General features: G+C 42.9%; 1 protein-coding gene across 4 annotated transcripts in view; it reads right to left on the bottom strand.

Moving 5' to 3' along the window:
• The window catches only part of LOC309676153 (annexin A2), a 63,784-nt gene that overhangs the window by 23,288 nt on the left and 20,861 nt on the right, over positions 1-19,635 (bottom strand). For 2 of the 4 annotated variants that reach the window (XM_082488640.1, XM_082488638.1), the window contains one exon: positions 1,065-1,124. In XM_082488640.1, coding sequence (XP_082344766.1) covers positions 1,065-1,124 — 60 coding nt within the window. Of the gene's footprint in view, positions 1-1,064; positions 1,125-5,926; positions 6,010-9,267; positions 9,351-19,635 lie in introns of those variants that run through there. The other 2 variants (XM_082488639.1, XM_082488637.1) reach the window with 2 other exon arrangements.

Genomic DNA, 19,635 nt, shown 5'->3' with positions numbered 1-19,635 from the left:
GATTGCTCAAATACTATTCCAAAAGTAATTCTCTGTTGAAACAAACGTGGCCAAGAAATCTGAAGAGTTGACTGCTTTTGCAGTACAAAATCAGCTTTGCTACTTACCTACAGTGAACTAGCCAGTTCTTTGCAACACCTCTTTCGCAAAGATCATGTGGTATAATTTATTTTGCAACAAGTAACAAAAATAGGCAAAAGGTTTGCTTGTACTGAGCTCAGATCTGGAGTTACTAGCTATAAAATTTAAAAGTATAGCAAGTTTGTAAGCAACATGATGAAATAAGGCATGATAGGATTCACTTCCTCTTCAGTGACAATCACAGAACCAGAAATTCATGGCATGATATCTTGACACTACACTGGTAACTCTACCATCTAACGTTGCAATGTAAGAAATCAAACAAAGACTATAGCTTTCCAGTATTTCAATAAAAATATCAAGCAAGTGCCGATGTGGTGGAAAATAGACAATCAAAACCAAGATTCTTTACACTTTCCAGAACAGAAAATGAGAAAAGAAGTTTGAGAAAATAATTTTTTTCAAGAGATAGTTTGGTTTTGGTTACAACTATTATGGGAATATTATCCCCAATATTTAATTCCCAGTAAGTAATGTTCTTCATTTTTAATTGAAAAAAAACCAAACAAACAAACAAGAGAAATCTTGGAAGGTATCAGCAAAACCAAACACATTTCCATCTTCTCTTATTGTCCTTAACTCACTTGTTCCTTTGGAAGAAAGAGGGACCACAGATGCGAACCAGCCATTCACATTTTCCTGTGATCTTTTATATGGCCCAGCACATGAACACTGCTCACGCTACTGGCCAGTTAGAATTGTCGTTAAATCTAGTCACCTCATATAATCATCCTACGGTTTACAGCTATTTTGTGGCTGAAAACTGATCACTGCTTTCTAAGTTTTTACTCAAGTTAAAGTAGAAGAGATGTGTGGAATCTTGTAAACTGTGCAGCTCAGTACAATTGTTGGTAGAGTCCTGTAAAAGAAATAAGACGTGGCATTTAAGTAAAACAAACTTTTCTTGTTTAGATAATACTTACATCTCCTTCAAGGCTGAGCTTGCTTAGAATTTCATGGACAGTAGTCATCTTGAAAGAATGCTGGAATAAGAGAAAAAAAACAAAACAAGTAGACTTAAATATATTTACAATTACCTCAGTGTGTTATATACTCCTGAAACACTGCAGCACTGAAAGTGACAGTCCAATGAACCTGCTAATCCCAAGCAAGAAAGCAGATTTAAGAATTTCCAAGCCACACCGCTATTAATACTGCAACAGTGAGAGGTCTTCATTTTATTGCACAATAAAAAATTATCTTTACTCCTTAAAAAAAAAAAAAAAAACAAAAACCACACACCACATTTCTTCTGCATTTCAAATACTTAAACTTAGGAACCAGAGAATCTCTACCTTAGAAACAGAATCAACTAAGCCTACAACTCAGTACTGGGAAAATTGTGCAGAAACATTAGAGCCTGGTCCATCTTAAAGCTAAAAAGCAACAAGTAGTAGCATTTAAATCAGACGCTCAATTCCTCAAGTACCTGTGGAATACATTGAAACTACTTATATTCATGCAGATACTTTATAAAATGATAATGCTCTTCAGTCTTTAAGCCTAGACACAGGCCACAGATGCCTCTAATATCATATGGTTTTGTAGCGGCTCCCCAGTAATAAGAACCACAGAACAAGCTACAAACACCAGTTAGTAACATGATTGTCAGATACTAGTTAACAAGGACTCTCTTAAAATCATAGCTCCAAAAGTAAGAGCCATTGAAGCAAGGTAATCAATATAATTGCTCCGTTGCCAGAACCTGCATAACATTTTGCTAACATATATAAAGAAACATAGGGAACCCCCCAACCCTCAGATAGATTATACACAGAGCAGAAATGAATATTGACGCGATGTGCTTATGTTACAATGCTCTAGCTTTTTTTTCAACTCTGGTTTCTGGTCAGGGAAGTTTGCCAGAGCTGTATTACTGTTATACTGGAAAGGCCTCTCAACTAAGGAGGAAATTTCTTCCAAAGGTTATAAGGCAGAGGCAATATTTAAGAGGCTGGATGCATTCCCAAAACTCTGCTCTCAAATTCCTCTATTGAGAGGACAGACATTGCCACTCATATTACCTTCTAGTCATCCATCCAGGTTGGCACCTGCAGCAAACATTATTTTGCCTGTTGAAATTAAAGCTTGTTTCTCAGGAACTCTACAATCAAGCTGTAGAGATAACATTATCAATCAGGGAAAAGACTTGGCTTGATGAAAGGTAGGAGAGAAAGGACAGCAACACCTCAAGCCCAGTGACATTCCACTAACCGATAGCTGAGCCTGGAACCAAAATTGCACTATCTTCAGCCTCACTGGCTGCCACTCCCTTCACTTCCACGCTGTCACTGGTTCCCCTGCTCCAGCTCCCAGATAGCATGCCTTCTGAGCCAACTCCCCGCTATTGTGCAAACCAGTCCTGAGTATGTCCCTTCTACACGTTTTCAGATTATTTTTTTATCCTCCATCAGTCACTCTTCCGATGGTATCAGGGCTTTCTCAGGGAAGCAGCATTAGCCCCCCAGGCAAATTTCCCAGACAAACCAAACTCATCTCCACTAAACGATCAATCTGAAACCAAGAGCTCAGGGAACCAGCAAGAACTACGAGACAGTTTCTTAATAACGAAGATCTGGTTAAAACCCTAGAACAAGTGTTCGCTTTTTGTTTTAGCTCCTGTAAACCTCCTGTACATGAAGAGAAAAGCAGAGAAATCCTTACTTTTAACATATATAGCAAGAGTTATGAGAATAAGACACAGAAACACAATTACATGGCTTTTGTACTGTAACTGCTGTAATCACGCCTTTCCTCACTTAAAAAATAGAAAGAAAACCTTTCATCTTCTGAAGCAACCTAGGTATAAGTAACAAAAGCAACTTTACTTCAAGGAAAAATTAAGATCCCAGGGGAGAAAAAATAAGACGGCGAATGAAAGTCACAGTCATGCATCAACTTATTTGAGAATAAATCTTTTTCAGAACAAAAATCCAACCCAGCCCTTTAAAGATGCTGCAGAAATTGTAATAAGCTGCTATCTGCTATTGGCACCATTAACCACGCTGGCTAGAGGGGGATGACATATTACTGAGCTATGAAATTCTTAATGTTTACTCTCAATAAAATGAAGTGCCTTAACAATGAGACCTTTGTACTCTGACAGTATTACAACCAATACCAAGTCCTTTAGTCTTGCTTGTCACAAAGAACTAAAAAACACCAGTGAAAGCTGAAGCAAAGCAACTGCAGTATAATCTTTCACAAAATAATCACTGAACAGCTTTTTGCAAGACTCCTGTTTCTAAACAAATTAAAAACCACATTGAATCAGGCTTGTTGGAACAAAAAACTTGAACAGAGTCCAGGAACAGAACTAACACACCCTCACGTAGAGCTGGAACTGGGAGGTTCATATCATCAGCCCACAACAATGCTATACAGCAGACCGCCCATCAGCATCGAGCTGACAAAAGAAAAAAAATGGGAGTTTTTGCAAGAATCTTTGCAGAGAAAGATCTTTACTCAGAGAACAAATGCATCTCTTGTCACACCCTGCTTTGTAAGGCACTCATATTTGAGAACAGACTCTCACTGTTCTCTGATGGACTGATTTTATCTGATGTAGTTTTGACAAGTAATGGGTGGGTTTGAACATGTAAATAGAAAATACTTGCACTAACTTGTTCTTCCTTACACTGGAAAAGAATCAACTTCTACCTTCCAGCTGTAAACTAATACTTCAACACCTTAAGGCAAGTTTCTACAACTGGTTTTCCTCCTAAATCCACATTATGTAATCCTGACTCATAATGTTATTCTACTAAGAGAGATAGTATCTGTTTTGACCTCGAACCCCACAGAAATCATTGGTTTGCAAATCTGTTATTATATTTGGCCTAGGCTATATTCAGTACCTTATCCCCATAACTGTTTGGTGACAGAAGAGCGCGTGTTTAAAAGCAGCCCCATATCTTGATTCCCAGGGGCAGCTCACGTATGCTACAGCAGAAAAAAACCTCCATGTGATCCATGGAAAAAAGTGTCAGGTATGCACAAACAACTACATTGCTCAATAAGCAGAGTTAGCATTTATTATACTCTTGTAGACAGAGATTGAGCAAAGGGTGTTCCCAGAGATCTGAGCCAAGGAAACGGCATCCCCGGAATGAGAGAATGGAAACTCTTTCACTTGGAGCACATTTGTGTCTGGTCTCCAAAAACTAGGGCAAAGCACGGCAACAGAGGAGATGAGGGAGAGCGAGGAAGATCTGCAACATCTGCTGTAAATGAAATAAGCACTCAAAATCATTCATTTATATACAGTACTAACCGCAAGTACAAATGAGCAGAGCTGTATCTCCCCACATCACCCGATAAGGTTTAGCAGATTATTCAAAGCCACTACTTGGAAAAAAAAAATAGCTTTAAAGAAAAGAATTTCAAAACCCATTAAGCCATGCTACCACAAACACACTTTAACTGTTCTCTTCCACGGACACTGCTAATAACCCAGGAGATGTTCCATTTCAGGAAGATACTATACACATACAAAATTAAGGACTTTTATTCCTTCAAATTCAAGTTATTCTCACTTCTGAGACTTTACAGGAAAATCTCTCCTCCCCCCCCTTTTTTCTTTAATCAATGCAAACCATTCCACACATTAGCTAGTGGAAACTAAACTCACTAGGACTGCTTATTACAACTAGCTCCACCAACAGAAGGCACACATAGGGATGAATCGCTCAAGGGCACCAAGGTTCCAAAAGATTCTTTCACTCTTGACTCTACGTTGGGGTCTGCACATCTCTGTGCAAATACAGCATTTGAATAGGAACATAAGAACAATGAACATTAAACAGAATTAGAGCTGCCATGTGCAAGGACACAGCTCATTTCTGCATGACTATCCTGAAATCATTTCACTTCTCTTCCAGTTAAAATACACTTTGCAACATCCCTTTGCCCTACCTCCCCTCCTCACTCGAGGAGGAGGAAGTGGTGTCCAAGCTGACTCATAATCCAAAAGGCAGCAGCAAGATCTCAGCGATTCTGCTCATAGCCGGGGTGGGGCGGGAGATGCCGTGCCCGACCCTGCCTCTGCCAGCAAGGACCCGCGCAGGGCTCCCGGGCACGCCGCGGGAGGGGAGAGCGAAGGCAAACCTCGGGCAAGCGCTGGCCACCCGGGCTCTCCCTGCGCAAGGGCTTCTCCGCTGCCCGTGCCAGCGGCAGCATCCGCGGCGGCGCCGGCGGCCGCAGCCACGCCCTGGGCGGAGGGGAAGGGGGCGCTGGCCCGGGCCGAGCCCGGCGCGGCGCCCAGGGCGGGCTGCAGGCTCCGGGGGCCGGGCCAGCCCGGCTACGGCGGAGCGGGCACCGGGGGGGCTGGCCGGACGGCACAGCCCGCCGCTCCGCGCTGGCGAGTGAATTTACAGCATCATCGTTAGTCCAGCCGATGCTTTGTGTACCTTAACGAGAAGAAAGGAGTACTTGGGGAAGTTCGCCGAAGTTGGCGACCGGTTCCTCTTTCCCGGGCGCTGCCGCCACACCCCGTGTCGGTGCGAGGCGCACGGAGCTCTCCGGGGGCAGCCTCGCCCTCGGAGGCCGCCGCTGCACCGCGACGCCGGGCACAGAAAAGTAACGGGCGGGTAACGCCGAAGGGAGAGAAGAGCGCGGCGCGCAGGAGGGCGGCGGCCGCACCCCGCCACCGCCCCGCTCCCGCCGGGGAAGCGGCTACCGCGCGTCCCGACACCCACTCGCACCCCCCGCCCGGCCCCCCGGGGACGCTGCCTCCCCCCGCTCCGTGCCGCGCTGGCGGGGCCGGGGCGCTCGGCGAGGGGCTCACCTGGCCGGGGCGGGCAGGGCGGCTCTGGCGACGGCTCTGGCGGCGGCTGGGGCCGGCAGCGGCCCGGGCGGGGTTTTGTAGGGCCGAGCGGGACCGCCCCGGCGCCCCCCCGGCCCGGCGCTGACTCACCCGGCCGCGCCCGCCTCCCGCAGCAGGAAGGGGAGAGGGACGGGGTGGGCAGGGGTAGGGCAGGAGCGGCCTCTCCCTCCCCACCCGTGTCCCGCAGGGCGCTGTCCCCGTCCCCGGGGGCCCCTGAGGGTGCGGGGAAGGCGCCGGGAGCAGCGCCCCGGGCTGCGGGGGCCGGGGCTCAGCCCTCGCCCCCCAGCCCCGCTCTCCGCGGAGCCCCGCGGAAGCTGCCGGGCGCCTGCCCGCCTTTCAGACGCGAGGAAAGCGGCCCCCGCGGCGCCGCCCGGTGCCCTGGGGGAAGGCGGCCCCCGTACCCCTAACCCCCAAGCCCCGTCCCTCTCCCCTGTATTGCGGGCACAGCAGGTCGTCGTTGCAGCCCTGTGCTTTGGGGTCCCCAGAGCAGCGCAGCTGCGGTGGCGCTCAGGCTCTGGGGTTGGGCTCAGCACCTCCTTCCCAGGCACACAGGGGACACGAGCAGGACACATCAGCACCCCTACGCCCCACGCCCCGCCAAGCTGGGCACTCGCTGTCACCGAGCCCGAACTGCACCCTCCTGCTCTGGGCTCACACACGGCAAACCAAGTACCCTACAGCCTGCAGCTATAGCCAAGCCTGCTTCGCACCAACAGCATCCAATAATCAGTACTCAGAGTTGAGTGTGTAAGTGCCAGAGTATCTCAGCTGTGAGAAGTCTCAGTGACGTCTGCCACAAGCAATAAATGCTACAAGACCAAGGGACGAGCTCTGCTCTGAGGCCCGCTGAATCATGCTCAGATAACCCGAACGGGCGTACCACACCCAAAAGGCAGGGGGGAATCAAAACTTCTGCCAGTCTGGCTTGTGAAAAGTCAATTACTGAAGCCCAGATGCTACACTGGTAATAAGAGGCAAGATATAGCTGAAAAGTATTTGCAAAAGAAGACCTTCTGTTGGATCACTAGCTTACTGTTTCACCACAACAGCGTGGCGAATTTACCGGTGACCCATCTCAAACACTGCCAAAAAAAACAAGCACTCCCTAACTCCCAGTACATGCAGTTATTCCTGTAATTTACGTGTGCATACCTTTAGGTAGTCCTTTCAAGAGTATGTTGTCACAGAGTGGTTTTGATTCTGCAAAGTGATATTTGCCTCTGCTACAAGGGGGTTTTCTAGGCATAGACAGAGATGTCTTCTGTCTCAGACAAAGGGGGTAAAAAAGTTTTAGGCTTGGCCAGGTGCATAAAAACAGTGGTGGCAAAAGCAGGCAAGCAGAAAAGAGACACAAGAATGTGGGCTGAGAGATAAAGCAGTTGCTGGGATGAAACAAGATCAGAGATACAACAAGAGAGAAATATTAAGAAATACTACACTAGACTTTGAACACAGAGGCAACAGAGCAGATGGGTGAACTGGTCATTGCAGAAGGTGAAAATAATGTTAATAGCTGTTTTCTGAATAACCAAAAGTGACATGAAGGGGCCAGCCATAGGAAAAAGCTTATCATGGAACAGCATTTTGTCAGAGAACATCAGTGCCAGTATTGCATTAGTTTGACATGTCTTTTTGGCAAGGCCACTGGGGCAATTTCTCTGTGCATTAATGAACCTGTCTTTAAAAATTAATTCCTGGGTATCCCACTTCCACCAGTGCCTGTCATTAACAGTGAAATGGATATTTTCCCCCTGCTTTTCAGGTTTCTTAAAAAAAATAATCACTGGTGACTTGGAAAGGTGATTCTCAGATGAAAAATACTTACAGTCCTAGAAGTAACAGCCATTCTGTACTGCAGTATTCATTAGGGACTTTCAATGGGGATAAGCAGCTGAGCAGAAGCCAGGTAGCCAATTTGCCTACTAATGGATGCACAGTCCCTCAGGGATAGTTTCTTAACCCCCATCTCTTGTCAAACTTTCTTAAAGCAAAAGCAGAAAAGCATAACCACAACACCCTCAGCTGAAAAAAGTGTTTTCACATGTAATGTATTGCCAACATGCAACATATATGCTGCATTCTTGTATAAAACCTGCTGAGTCACATATTAATGAATGAATTCAGAGATGAACACATTCATTCTCTTAACTGAGGGTCTACTTACCTTTCAGTCCTCTGGAAATTGTTCTCTTTTTAATAATTCAATACGTCTTAAAATTTGAAGCAGCTCATATACCACCATTGATTTTGGTTAACTCGATCTTCATACAAACAGTTTGCAAAAGCTTTGATATCAAGTGAACTATTATCATTATAGACACATTAACTGCAGCATAAAAAGATCTTCCAGCAATTCCAACAGCTTCAGAAAGGGAACAGAGGTGTCTCTAATATCCAACTTAATCAGCAATTATTCAATCTCAGAATCACACATTCACCTCAGTTTAAAACAGGCAGCAGCCTCTCTGAACTTACACAAGCTTCAGGGACTGTTGAATTGATTTAAAAAGAAAAAAGACTGACAATAGGGAAAAAAAGAGCAACCGTATTCAGAGTCACGAAGATATGAACGTTATATTCAAACATATTATTAATTCCCTCAATTGCTCTATGCTTATGTAGGTCAACTGACATCAAAGGCACTTGTACCAGCTGGGGAATCTAAGTAGTACGAACAGCAGAAAACACATTAACACTTTTGGCAGAACAACCAACCACCCCATAATACCAAGGCCTGTTGACCCTGCCTATGGAAATCTGATATATTCTTCATACCTTTGAGATAAAACTCTACAAAACCAGTGAGTTGAAGAAGGCAGCAGTCAGACTGCGCAAATAGGAAAGACTTCTGTTATCTGCCAAGCAGGGAAGGGAAATTAATTCAAGGGGAGAACAGCAACCAAGTGCCTGAATCACTTTTTAAGTAGAGACATAAGCTTATAAGTCACATGGGTTATTTCTGAAGATTTACCCAAAGCCTAGAGGGTCCGCACAGCACCTATCGCAAGGGGTTCTGGTCCACAACCGCTGCTCCGGAGCACTACATTAAAGTAACTACTGTCAGCATTAGGCTGAACAAAAGGCTGGGACAATGACTGCACTCATCACAAGTCCCGTGTCTCTCTGTGCATGCCTCACAGATGTTTTACTGGAAGAAACACGCTGCAACCAGCCCACAAGTAAGGCAGCGCCAAGAAAAGTTTTCAATTTGTTTTCACATTGCTTAGTCCCCACACCCCCTTACAATATCTGCACAGAGGGTCATATTTCAAATAACCGGCAACTACTTCAGCTGCAATTACCTATTTGTGATCTCCAGCTTCCTGCACGCTGACCACAGAAATCAAAGAGAGAGCACTTTTGTTGACTGGAGCTCCCCAGAGTCCTGTGGACGGAAAACCAAATGTAACTGTGCTAACTTCTCCTTCGTCCCCTCTGACAGCTCATTGTGACTGTCGTTCATCCTATACTCTATGGACACACTGTAGGTCCATCCTCTCAGACGCAGCGACATTACCATTGCTAACTCTCCCATTGTTTTCTTACTGCTTAATATTTGATACTAATTTTATCTTTTTTTTCCTCCCTCTTTCAATTCAATATACCATTTTCTTCCACTTCACCACTTTCGATTTTTCTTCATTATCTTCTTCTTACGTTATACTACTGGAGGCTTCATGTCCTTAACTTGACTATTCAGTTTAAGTTCCCCTCTGACCCAAACCTTATCTTTGCAATAACACTACTGCATATGGGGTCACTCCAGCTCTCAGTACATTTTTCTCTCACTTCTGTCCCTGATTGTTTGGCTCCTTCATCTACACAGATACTCACAGTCTTTCAGCGTGCTGTCTCCAAAGAATCAAAAGATGTGTTAACACTGGAGTTATGAAGGCTACAATTCTGTCAATATGTATTCCCTACTTAAACTTTTTTCTTGATTACAAAAAAAAAAAAAAGGATCAGGATAAAGGACCTTCTGGTTTAGGTGTGGCTGAGCCTCTATGTACACTGTTGCTTCCCTGAATGTGCTATGTTGCAAGAGGATAACATAAATTCCATTCTGATTAATATATGGATGAGGCAGACCTCTGGGTGTTATTTTTGCACCTTCATTATTTGGTCTAATTTGGGAACTGCCATGATACAAATACACATAGATTTGTTATTAGCACTTCGAGTAATCACACGTTACAGAGAAAGTTAAGTATAACTTAAAAGTTGTGCTAGTTGGGTTCCCAGGATAACAACTTGGCAAGTTATTATGTCTATGGCTATAGGCATAAAGGAGGAAGGACTCCTGAAAGCACACTTAGACTGCATTAGTAAAAATCTAAACTTGGAAAGTGTTTAACTTGTTTTGGTTTTTTTTTTTTTTTTTTGAGTGGGTGGAAATGCAACGTTTTTCACTAACATCCATAAAGATTTACTCTAAATCTTACAGAACTGTAATTCCAATGTATGTTTTTGAAAAACAGATTGAAACCAGAACACCAATGCCATCTTTTATCTACCACAATACCAGAGAACCAGACATCTTGTTAGGTGCTCCAACTAACAACCTAAGCCCTCAGATCAATTCTATTCTGTGCAATCTCATTCCTACGCTACGTGCACATTCCTGCACAAATGTTATTCTCCATGCAGAGTTTCATTTACTTGAAATAATCCCTTTTAAAGCGCTAGACTTATCTCTGGAATGACCTTGTGTGCTAGCCAGATTGCTAATATTCTGTTACATGTGTATTTTCCAAATGAAGCATTATAATAAGTAAGGTAGGTGGCATTTGCTACTTCAGTCTGGGTACAGAGAGGGAATAGGACATCCTGGTTAGAAACTGGACACATGGACTGTATGCCCTGCAGTGCTATGGTGTGATCTTAGATTGTTGTCTTCTCTCTGATCAGGTCCTGTCTTTCAACTGTTAACTCTTCAGGGCAAAGACTAATGCAGTATTGCATCTGCTAAAGAAAACGCTAAACAACATAAATTACTTCATCAACATACAGGAATAAATTAGATTCATCAAACTGTTTCCAGTTTATCTTCATCTGTTTCACATGAAGTCTACATTACATGAAAATTGATGTAACCTTGTGTAAAGCATGTATTCTAGCAATCATTTTAACTGATGAAGACGTGACAAGTGTTATGTTCTACAGTTACTTCCCATGCAGAATCTTGAAGAGTTTCACACATTACATTAGAACCTGACACAAATACTTTTCATGGCTAGTAAAACATCTACCTGTCTCCCCCTACCAGTTGGCTGCATCTTGCATGTGACTTCTAAAAGTCTCCTCTTATATCCTGGCACTCGTTTATCACTGGATTTGTCTTCAGCTACTTCTCGACTCTATATTGGCAAATTAATTTGCTGTTCAGCATCCCTCCTCTGACACTTTCATGCATGTCTGACGATAACCTTAGTTTGAACTCTGATTTCTTTTCATAGATTTTCCTTATCACCAGTGCAAATAACCCCATCATCCTCATTCTTTTATCTCACAATCTCAATGGATCCTTTCACTCTAAGCCTATGGGCACAAGGAGCTTGCCTCCACAAAGAACCAGATGTCTGGGTGACTTGGGATCTGAATCAAGACAAGGGAGTAACAAAGCAAAGTATTATCTAAGACTATAGTTACAGGACTCGGTCAGAAAGAAAAACTCCTTTAAGTATGCACAAAAGCTAATAATAAAGAAAGCTGTCTCAGGGCACATATACAGCCTAAATAAAGTCACTACCAATTGCCAAAACCTGTCAGTGTATGTCACCATGGTGGAATCCCATTGCACTGGTAGTCCGCTCTTGACAGAAAACAACATGGAATCATCTATGCTCTGTCGAGGTGCTCAGAAGGAAGCAAGATCCTTTGTTACTCTCATCTAGCTGACAGGTAACAACATGGGCCAGCGACTTCAAAGGTGCAGTAGGCTTGTTTCCCTCATGACTCAGTCCAGGCTATTGCCTCTTCTTTCCTTCTGTTTGGCATGCTAACTACAGTAAGTCCAAGATGTATACACATTCAAGTGACACAGAGATTCAGTGAGGAATATGCATCATGAACAAATGCTAACCCAGCAATTCAGACACTTTTCTGCTCTTTGGTACACGTGTGACTCCTCTGGCATACGTTCCTCATTAATATTAAGTATCTGGAGTTCAGTTCAATTTCTAAACTAAAACATGAATCACTAGCTTTTTGGTTTTTCAGCCTGCCTCAGAAGTAGTTACCTAGTGTGTGACTAGGAGATGTTGCCTAGATACATACATAAACAGAAATGAAACATGCTTGCCAAATTCTTTGTACTGGTATTGGTGGCATGAATTAACTCAGCGTGTTTACACTGAACGAAGTAGTCGCAGGATACACAAACAGTCACTATGTGTGTAACCATGTTTCAGTGAATTTCCTCAGTCCACTGGGGATTTCCTGATGCCCTGCTTGATGGCCAGCTGCCTCTGTATCCTAAGATCGTGCAATCTGAGATAAAACAATGGCTGTAGAGCATAGCCAGACATTAAAGAAGGTAAGTTTTCTTTCTGTTTTCAGATTATCAATACCTTCAAGCACGGTTTAATCTACCTAGGGCTAGAGAGCTGCAATTCCATCTGAATCCAGATATCATGCTGTCTTTGGTCCTATATACATTAACAGGTTAAAAATACACATCTCAAACCCACTATGACGAGTTCAGCTTTCCCAGCAATATCAGCACAATGCTGCTAGCATAAACAGACTACCAGTATATATTACAGCATTAAGAGAGACCGAACCCATTAAGATGACACAGTGCTTAAAACGATCACAGCTGCCAGCTCCACAATAATGTTCCCCAGACTGCCACCACACTGGAAAACACTGTAGGAAATATTACCCATGCACGTAGGAGCCTGACATCATCCAGGACAGACCAGCATGAATAATCACTACAGAGTTTGGTCTGTCTTGCCAAAGGACAGAAACAGCTATAAAAGATGGAAGCTGCCAAAAGCCCTCAGGGAATTTTTCCTAGGAATAGTGTTAAAAGGTTTCATGTAAGACCAAGTCTGTTCTGCTTCATTGTTTCCCATCATTATGTGCTTTTTCCACTTTAGTGACTCAGAACACAAACAGTCCCGTGGTTTGGATTAATCTCCTGGCCTCTGCCAAAGCACAGGGGAGCCTGTCACGCCTTAAATACGTCCCTGAGAATCTTGGAGAATAATTCCAAAAGTTGCAAGGAATCTAATTAAGCACCATCTAAACCTACTCTAAAAATCCTTAAACAACAGGTTCCTATGGCAAATCTGCAGGCTGCTAACTGCACACTGCAAAAAGTCTCTCCTTTTTATTTAACATCATGCCACCTCGGAAATGGCCCATAAAAATGGCTTTAAAAATCACTTACAGATTGAAGTTCACTGACAGAAATCAGCATACTATTACTACAGCAATCTGGAACACAGCTGTAAAATTTCAATTAAAAATCAATGATTTTGTGAAACAGCAGGAAAGTTTTTTGAGTTTTTTGTTTCTTTTAAAACATATCAACCCTGTTTTAGTACAAAATAACGTAAACCACCTAGGATTTTGAGTAAGTTCTTACATGATCTGAACTTCATTACTAATTAGGCTCAGCTGAAGTACTAGCTGCAGAACAAATGATGCCTTGCAACACAAAGAAATGTCACAAATTCTTGATTAAATATGACTGTCTACACTGATGTCTTTTTTTGCTCTTTTAAGTGGCATCTTATAGCTTTAGATAAAATCTAACGCAAAGTAACTTGACTTCAAAAAAGCTGTTGATTGAGTTGAAAGGAATGGCTGTTATGAAGAGATTTGTTTCTGCCAGGCAGGCTAAGACTTGCTTTTCCAGGTCAGAAGCACAGGTTTGAATTCTAAAACCGGAGATCTCTTCCTTTAACGAATCAGAAGAATATATTAAAAGCCCATTGTTTTAGCATAACGGAGTACATGTAATACTTAACATTTTCATTAATGTTTGCTTTCAAATAAGCCTTCTGTAAATACTTGAACTTGAGCTGGGCAACTTTCCCTGCTGTGTCCTGTGTGCTAGTAGCTAGTGCTCACGCAGGGAACCGATCTTTAACCTTTAAGGACATGAAACCAAAGGCTTTAGTGATAGCATGATACAGATGATTTTCAAACAGGTCCTCACCACTAAGGTTTAGTTCTCTAATACTACCATCATCCAGGAAGTCATTAATACAATAACAAGCAGCCATCACAGTGTGTATAGAATAACTGAGTTCAGAACAGCAGAGGAAAGGAGTGGAAGCACAGGTGACTGATCAACAAGAACAGACATGGAGAGACAGACGGCTGTTGTGCTTCCTGTGGAGATCAAGGCTGCACCAAAGAAAGCCTTCAGGAGCTTTTTGCCAGTATAGAAGGATAGAACCCGAAGTTTAAGCCACAGCCTGACACGCTGTCCTGGTTTCAGCTGGGATAGAGTTAATTTTCTTCCTAGTAGCTGCTGTGTTTTGGATTTAGTACGGGAATAACGTTGATAACGCATATTGTTTTAGCTGTTGCCAAGTAATGCCTGTATTAAGTCAAGGACTTTTTCAGCTTCCCATAGAAGCTGAGAGGGTGCATAGACAGGACAAGGTGGCCAAAGGAATATTCCATACCATAGACATCATGCTCAGTATATAAATGGGAGTTGGCTGTGGGGCGGGAATCCGCGATCACTGCTCAGGATGGGTTGGGCAATCGATCACTGGGTGGTGAGCAATTGCATTGCATCACTTATCTTGTATATTCTTTTACCATTGTTATATTTTCTCTTTTGTTACTGTTCTATTAAACTGTCTTTATCTCAACCCACGAGTTGTTTTTTTTTTTCCTTTTTCTCCCTCTTCTCCCTACCCTACTGGGGGGTGGAGTGATGGGAGGAATGAGTGAACAGCTGCATGGTCCTAGGTGCCATGTGGGGTTAAACCATGCCACATGTGCACACACACACACAGAGTAGCATGAAGCCACAGACATTTAAAAGCCAAAGAAACGTGTACAATATTATATCTCCTCACTTTGACTACTTTAGCTGGTAGAAAACCTATAAATGGAAGATAACGCATTCTTTTGATAAATATGATGTCATGTGAAATATCTTCTCTGGAAAAGGCAGGAAACAAACTTATTTATTCATGCACCCTCATACAAATCCACTGCTTGTTATTAACAACAACAAAAAAAAAAGGCTGTAGTGACAGGTCTATTGACCCACAAGTTTCTTTTTCTCCAGAGATAATGACAGTGTCAGTACAACATTCTCTCCAGGTTTCTTAACCTAAATGTGCTGCTTTTGCATTAAACAAGCCCATTTAATCAACCTGACTGTGCATCCTGCTTAGGTTACCCACAAACAAGCCGAAGAATTTCAACTGTGACATGAGCACTTGTTCATTTGGAAATGACTACAAAATGCTACGTGCAGCTATGCAGTAATTATACCTCCTTTTCATTTTACTACTCTTGCTATTACCAAAGAATACCCAGAGAGTTGCACGAGACTGCCGTCCTCCTGTCAATCAAGGGAACAGAACTGTACAACAGCATTACTGCATGTGTTAACTACATGGTTCTGAACTAAATGGGTTTTGACTGCTGAGGTAGCTTTTAACATGCCTAAATGACCTGCTCAGTAGAGGGGACAAGAAGCAATGGGGTTCTGACAGCTACTTCCTTCCCTCTTTTTTAAGCTAAAATTTAACCAGACGATTAAAATATTTGTTGAAGTGCTTTGTCTGCCAGGCAGCATAGCCCACACTAGACAGACTGACGAGTGACTAGCTTCAGTAGGATTTTTTTTGCATTCTTCCTGTTTTTTTTTCATTTTGAATTGCTTGCACAAAGATTTGGTAGGTGGAGCTTTTGAATATATAGGAACATCAATTGCAGTGGGCCTGGCACAGGATGGCACTCATGCTCTTCACTCAACTATAAGATAAACAAATTTTAAAGTCTGCATTAAGGCAAGAGCCATGAACAGACTTGAATTATTTTCAAAGTTGCATCATTACTCTAAATCTGATTTTCAGTGATGAAATGAAGTTCTAAACAAATATTCTCATTTTATTCACAGATTCTTTTAAATAGTTTCTGAAAAATACACTAGAAGCATTGATCTCAGAGTGATTTGGCTACACTGATTATTAACATGGATATTTACAAACTTATTTACAAAAAATCCTTATGTTCTTCTTTCTACACTAAAAGTATACCAGAAGGGAGAATTGACGTGAGAAAAGCTAGGGGAACTCAGCGAGACCAGAAATGCTACATCATTCCCTTTAAAACCACGGCATGAATGCACTACAGCAGTGGCTGTGGTAGCAGCAAACCTTAGAGGAGGCAAGATTAACAGTCATGGGCAAGACTTTCCGTTAGATGTATTTGGGAAAACAGTCAGGATCCCAGGTGTACTGATGCATCCTCAAGTCAGAAAATTAACCTAGGAACAGAAAGGTAAACTCTAATTGAGCATAATTGCTCCCAACAACTGATTCTAGGCCCAGATGTACAGCATTTGCCACTTTACTCAGATTCAGGTCTGAAAAAGCACTAGACTGGTCAAAATTTTGTCTATTTTTCTTGTTTCACAGTTGATCATCTAAAGATATCTGCATATGAACCTGTGTATAAACTCTGGAAGTTTACTATGAGATCACAAAAAATCTTTATAAGGAAATGCCCAAGCTCTCTGACTATATTTGTACTGAGGATGGGTGGTTACACCATTGTGACCTCCCCAGAACACCTTTAGCACATATGGAATAGATAGGGAACAATCAGTCTCTATTTGGCATCACTTTTTCATCTTTGATGTTTTGTTGAGGAATTCATTAGGTCTTTTTCTACGTAAACATACAAATTTAACTATTCTCATGGTGCTAACACAGGTCATTGGTAGCAAAGGGCTGACTGCAGTTACACAACATTACCAGAATGACAGTCTCATGTTTCCTGTTCTTCTGAAGGCATTAGTTCCTAAAAGCCTGCAGTGATGTGAGAATTTGGTGAGGAATGAAAGGGGAGTCTATAGCTCTCACTTCAAGGTAAAATTTCAAAAATATAATCCCAGTCACATGTCCTTGAGTATCAAAATGCTTGAAACACCCTTGAAACACTCAAAGGGCTCTCTTCATTAAAACTCACAATAATTTTAAAACTCTAGATTTTTAAGAGTCAGGATCATTACCTTTGTGCAAAGAATTCTGACAATATCTGGCATGGTAGACCCTGCTCTTTTTCTTTCTTCACAAATTGTGGTCAACATGGATTTACCAAGGGTAGATCGTGCTTGACCAATCTGATAGCTTTCTGTGATGTTATAACTGGTTGGCTGGATGAGGGGAGAGTCGTGGATGTCATCTACCTTGACTTTAGCAAGGCTTTTGACACTGTCTCCCATGACATCCTCATTAGGAAGCTGAGGAAGTATGGGCTAGATGAGGTGACAGTGAGGTGGAATGAGAGTTGGCTGTGGGACAGAACTCAGAGGGTTGTGGTCAGCGGCACAGAGTCTAGTTGGAGGCCTGTAACCAGTGGTGTCCCCCAGGGGTCAATACTCGGTCCAATTTTGTTTAATATTTTCATTAATGACCTGGATGAGGGGACAGAGTGTATCCTCAGCAAGTTTGCTGATGATACCAAACTGGGTGGGGTGGCTGACACCCCAGAGGGCCGTGCTGCCATCCAGCATGACCTGGACAGGCTGGAGAGCTGGGCAGAGAAGAACCTAATGAGGTTCAACAAAAGCAAGTGCAAGGTCCTGCACCTGGGGAGGAAGAATGCTAGGTACCAGTATAGGTTAGGGGCGGACCTGCTGGGAAGTAGCTTGGGGGAGAAGGATCTGGGGGTCGTGGTAGACAGTAAATTATCCATGGCCCAGCAATGTGCCCTTGTTGCCAAAAAGGCCAATGGAATCCTGGGCTGCATAGGGAAGAGTGTGGCCAGTAGGTCGAGGGAGGTCATTCTCCCCCTCTACTCTGCACTGGTGAGGCCACAACTGGAATACTGTGTCCAGTTTTGGGCTCCCCAGTTCAAGAGGGACAGGGAACTGCTGGAGCGAGTCCAGCGAAGGGCAACTAAGATGATGAAGGGCTTGGAGCATCTGCCTTATGAGGAAAGGCTGAGAGAGCTGGGACTCTTTAACCTGGAGAAGAGAAGGCTGAGGGGAGACCTTATTACGGCGTACAAGTATCTAAAGGGTGGGTTGAAGGAGGATGGAGCCAGGCTCTTTTCAATGGTTCCCAGTGACAGGACGAGGGGCAATGGGCACAAGTTAGTACACAGGAAGTTCTGTTCAAATACACAGAAAAACTTCTTTACGGTGAGGGTGACAGAGCACTGGCACAGGCTGCCCAGGGAGGTTGTGGAGTCCCCTTCCCTGGAGATTTTCAAGACCCGCCCGGATGCAGTCCTGAGTAATGTGCTCTGGGCAATCCTGCTTTAGCAGGGGAGTTGGACTAGATGATCTCTAGAGGTCCCTTCCAACTCTGAAAATTCGGTGATTCTGTGAAATTATATTCATTTGGCAGCAACTAAGAAATGAGAGGCACCGATGAGATACGTGCTTTTTCTTGAGGCACAGGCAGGTAACGTCACATTCCTAGCCTTTCATACTGCCTCACAACAGAGGAATCTCATGCACATCTTGAAAACTGTTAAGCTAAGTACATCTGAGTAAATTTTAGTGAAATGAAGATGTATTCATGTATCTTTCAGAGACATTGGCTCTAAATATAACTATAACTGTAATGTGAACTATCACCATCCAGCTGAAGGAAGCTGGCTAGGCTGATTGGATTATATAGCTTTGGTCAACAATATTAGTACACTTTTCCTTTTAGCTCTTCTGAACAAGGACATTGCCCATTGGAAAAATAAACAAACGGCTTTCCTCTAATAGGGGAATCAAAAATAGGAAACGTACACTTGTAAAAACATGCTGTGAATAAACAGAATGACGTGGCTATTATATTTCATTCAAAGAATCAGGGAATATGTCACTGGGCTCTGTAATAGTCCCCCTGTTTCCCCCCTCTAGTTACTATAAGTGACAATGTTCTTTTGAAATCCTTTAATCACAAACAGTAAGAAGAAAGATTGTTTCCTCTGTATTACCTCTACTGTTACACTTCACACAAAACTCCTGTGATGTCTTGTGGAAGAATGGGTCTTTCATGTCTTTTTTTTTTTGCCTTTTTTTTTTTTTTTTTTCTCTCACTGGATAAGCACCCTACCCCACAGAAGAGATAAGTATCAATACTGAGGAATGCCCTGAGGTCTGCGCTAGGACTGATACTGTTTAATAATCCTTACATTAAATTATTCTACAAACAATTTAGAAATTGGCAGTGTATTAATGCAGTTCCATAAAAACAACAACAAAGAAGTCCCTCTGCAAGGTATAGGACAATGGTGTCTTCTCAGTCTTACAGCTAGATGAGCACCAGCTTGCCTTCAAGACATAACCATAAGTAAAAGCAGCCTTGAGGTTATCTACAGAAGACTTTCATAAGGCTAAGAATGGCTGGTATCAGCTTTTTGTCAATGATAATCCTCCACCTACAAGCTAGATAGGGTATAATTCAAATGCTCTGAGCTTAGACTGTCACCAGGCCACCAAAGTTGTTTTCTGGCATTGA

Source organism: Vanellus vanellus, assembly GCF_965231255.1.
Source record: "Vanellus vanellus genome assembly, chromosome: 11".
Taxonomy (NCBI): domain Eukaryota; kingdom Metazoa; phylum Chordata; class Aves; order Charadriiformes; family Charadriidae; genus Vanellus; species Vanellus vanellus.
This window is presented reverse-complemented; position numbering and strand designations above follow the sequence as displayed.